The sequence below is a fragment of the Hordeum vulgare genome, chromosome 3H, assembly GCF_904849725.1.
Source record: "Hordeum vulgare subsp. vulgare chromosome 3H, MorexV3_pseudomolecules_assembly, whole genome shotgun sequence".
Lineage (NCBI taxonomy): Eukaryota > Viridiplantae > Streptophyta > Magnoliopsida > Poales > Poaceae > Hordeum > Hordeum vulgare.
In genome coordinates, this window is record NC_058520.1 from 104,492,756 (window position 1) to 104,496,084 (window position 3,329).

The window sequence follows — 3,329 nt, forward strand, 5'->3', positions numbered from 1 at the left end:
GTTCGGTCCCCACTTTCTGCACTTTATCCTTTTCATTTTCTCACCCAGTATCCTCTTCTTTCATGAGCCGGGCCGGCCTTGTGCATACTTTTTTTTCATTTCGTTTTTTCTTTCTTTTTTTTTCTCATTTTGTTCTCATCCTTCTACTTCCTCCGTTTTTAAATATAAGACCTTTTAGAAAATTCAAAAATGGTGAATTACAAAAATGATCGCAAAATTATAAATTTTATGCAATTCAATTTTTTTTAGAAAATCATAAAAGTTTTGTGGATTCAAATAATATTGGTGTATTTGTAAAAAAACACGATTTGAAAAAAATAGGGGGGAAATGATCGTGTGTTCAAAACTTACTCGGAAATCTGAAATAAGAATCCATCAAATTTAGAAAATGTACACAAAAGCAAAAAACAAATTTTTTTAAATTTGTTCCCTGCTTTTAAAAATGTTGAGTGATCTAAAAAATGTTTGTTGAGTCAAAAAATGTTCATGAACTTGAAAACTTTTTGTGCATTTCAGAAAATCTTCATAAACAAAACTAATGTTCGTGATTTTTTTGTGAAAATCCAATTTTTTTCAAAAAATGATGATTTAAAAGCTATTCGTCAATTGAAAGTCTTTTATGTCTAGGATTTGATTAGATTTTTGAAAGTCTTTATATGTATAGACGTGGGAGTAGTTTGTGGTCGATGAGATTTGTTTTTAAACTTTTAAATATTTGCTTACGCAACATAATGACATGTGTGGCATACAGTGGCGAGCTCATTACCTTAGAATTTAGCATATTGAACGTATTGTGCTGACGTGAACATCGTGACCATCATCAATGAGGGTGGGAGAGAAAGTTAAGTGGCAACATGATGAGCCACCATGTTAAAAGAGAGGGTGTTCATATGTGAGGGCATTGAATCAATCCTAAAAACGCTTATATATCTATAGTATATAATATTTTTTGTTTCCGTTGCAACGCACGGACATATTTGTTAGTTGATTAGAAAAGGATACTACAAGAGTCTTTAAAGATGAAAAGCACCCTAAAAGGATAGGGCACAATGAAAAGAAAGAAAAGACAGGTCGGCAGCACCACAAATTCATCGATGCAGGTGCCCATAATCTGCCACAGACCGATACACGACACGTTTGCTTACTGACGCATGGCCTTGAGAATAGGCGGGTGCGCATACGGGCCCCAAAGCCAACCGCCGGCGATGCGCTCGTACGCCCCCTCCGTCAGGTGGATGCCGTCCCAGTTGATGCGCGCAGCGGGGTTAGCACAGGCGCTGGCGCCGGGAAACCCGCACGCCGCCGTCATGTTGTAGTTGTACGGCCCGCCGGCGCCACAGCAGACCCGGAGCTTCGACGAAGCACTGAACCCTGCGACGTCAATTTTGCCAGGCATTAGCAACTGCTATAAACAAATCGGAAAACGAAGTTGACAATTCTAAGCTAAAAAAGTGTATATACAACTACTAGGCTGACACGATATGTTTAAGAATGCACGAGCATATCGATTGACCGTCTCGGTCTTCGACTCTTTTTTTGGGATCTGCATCTCGTAGTAGGAGGGGAGGAGGAGAGTAAAATACAGGAGGCGTTTACTTTCATGACAGCTACATTCGACTGCCTGCCTACGTGTAGGTAGATCCGAACAAGCAATTCCGGACTTCTCGTCATGGATCATGGAACTGGTCAGGACACCTTTCTATGATCATGGAACTTATCATAGAACGGTTCGTCCACTCTAACCGTTCACTGAGCTCTTGGAGCGGGCACCGAGAAACGCTTACCGAACTTTTTTGGTTTCTTGAGGAAGTCCATGAGCGGCGCATAGTAGTCGGCGTAGACGATCTTGGCCGCGGGGTACTTGATCCGGAGCCGATACACGGCCTCGAACAGCGCTCCGTTGTGGTAGCGCGCGAGCGCGTTGTATTTTCTCAGGCAACCGGTCCGGCGGTCGTAGTGCCTCTTGTTCGGGCTCGCGTACAGCGTCAGGACGATGGGGATGCACCCCGTCGGCAGCTGCCCCGGCACCACCACGTACCTTGCTCCCTCCTTGACCACCGCCTGCAAAGCAACGCGGATCCAACGATCAAGCAGCGACTTAATCTGGCAATATTTGTCATGTGCTGCTACGGTGCTATACGCGCCTATACCTCGACGCCTGCTGAGATGGATCGTACGATTTTTGGAACGTACGACGCGACCTCGCCCAAGGTTTTCCCGGCGGCCATGAGGAAGGTGTAGTCGTTCCCTCCGAACTCTCCCATGAAGAAGAGGGATTTCTTGAAGTAGTTTCTGCACGCTGAAGATTGAACACAATTATATACTACTATGTGTCAGCAAATCATTCGATGGAGACTACATCTTGGCATAAAGGTCGTACCTCGTGGTGTCGAGCACAAGGTGGGCTTCAGCTGCCGGAACCAGTCGAGCTGCACGCCCAAGGAGCTGTTGAAAGGGGGCACACTCGTGATGTTGTTCTCGAGGTAGTAGGCTAGATCCAGCGCCGTGGCGCCGACGACGGCGAAGTTTGCTCCACCGGTGAAGTTACGGTCTTTGCCAAGAATCGGGGGGACGAAAGGGAGCCCAAACTCACTGGCTGCCAAGTTGATTCATCACTTGTCAGTCCCGGCATGGCAGGCACCACCTTCTATAGCAATTTCGTAACATAAACTGAAAGCTAGCTAATTGACTCGAGAGAAAGAACGGGAGCATGTATATATATAGATACCGATGAAGTCCATGGTGATGCGGCCATTGGAGGCTCGGCCGGTGGGGCGGCCAAAGAAGGTCTCGCCGTAGGGGAGGTTGTTGAAGGGCATGACAGGAAACACGGGCGCGGCGAGCTTCACAAAGTTGCCGGTGTCGGCGTACGAGTTGCCGAAGCTGAAGATGGAGTGGATAGGGGGACGACCAGGGTTTGCCTGAGCGTAATGCACGCAGGCGAGCACAGGGAGGAGGAAGAAGGCTATGCACTTTGGGGCTGAGCGCTGCTCCATAGTTTTGGGGGGTGTGTGAACTGGTCGAAAAGGTATGCAATTGCTATGTGGCGGAAATGCCCAAGTACATATATGGTGTCCTTTGCGTCGCACAGAGGCTGCCATCCGCGCGCGTCGTCACCATATCGATCCGATTCGGATCTAAATCGTAGGCGGGCGGCGGGCATACCTGTGTAGAGGAGACTCGCGCTACCTCTACAACAGGAGACCCCCGTACCTCCAGATCGGATCTCGCCTACCTCGCCGCCGGGCGCCTTCACTACATAAGCCCCTCCCGTCACCCCCAGTAACCCCCTCCCGTCCCCCCTTCCCGTCGTCCCCATGGGCGATCAG

At 47.8% G+C, this 3,329-nt stretch overlaps 1 protein-coding gene across 1 annotated transcript; it reads right to left on the reverse strand.

The window, feature by feature from the left end:
* Positions 1-931: 931 nt before the first annotated feature.
* On the reverse strand, positions 932-3,087 carry LOC123439621 (GDSL esterase/lipase At1g28600-like). The gene is made up of 5 exons (XM_045116311.1): positions 2,729-3,087; positions 2,381-2,596; positions 2,151-2,299; positions 1,785-2,061; positions 932-1,371 (listed from the first exon to the last, which is right to left on the reverse strand). The coding sequence occupies exons 1-5, from the start codon at positions 2,994-2,996 to the stop codon at positions 1,142-1,144; spliced, it is 1,140 nt and encodes a 379-aa protein (XP_044972246.1). The 5' UTR covers positions 2,997-3,087; the 3' UTR covers positions 932-1,141.
* Between the last annotated feature and the right edge of the window lie 242 nt (positions 3,088-3,329).

What these genes read in the sequence shown, in the direction of transcription:
- LOC123439621 (XM_045116311.1), bottom strand. Translation starts at nt 2,996, where the DNA reads ATGGAGCAGCGCTCAGCCCCAAAGTGCATAGCCTTCTTCCTCCTCCCT. An exon ending in CTTGTGCTCGACACCACGAG is followed by an intron (nt 2,300 to 2,380) that starts GTACGACCTTTA and finishes TTCAATCTTCAG; the next exon opens with CGTGCAGAAACTACTTCAAG. An exon ending in CAAGAAACCAAAAAAGTTCG is followed by an intron (nt 1,372 to 1,784) that starts GTAAGCGTTTCT and finishes TTGACGTCGCAG; the next exon opens with GGTTCAGTGCTTCGTCGAAG.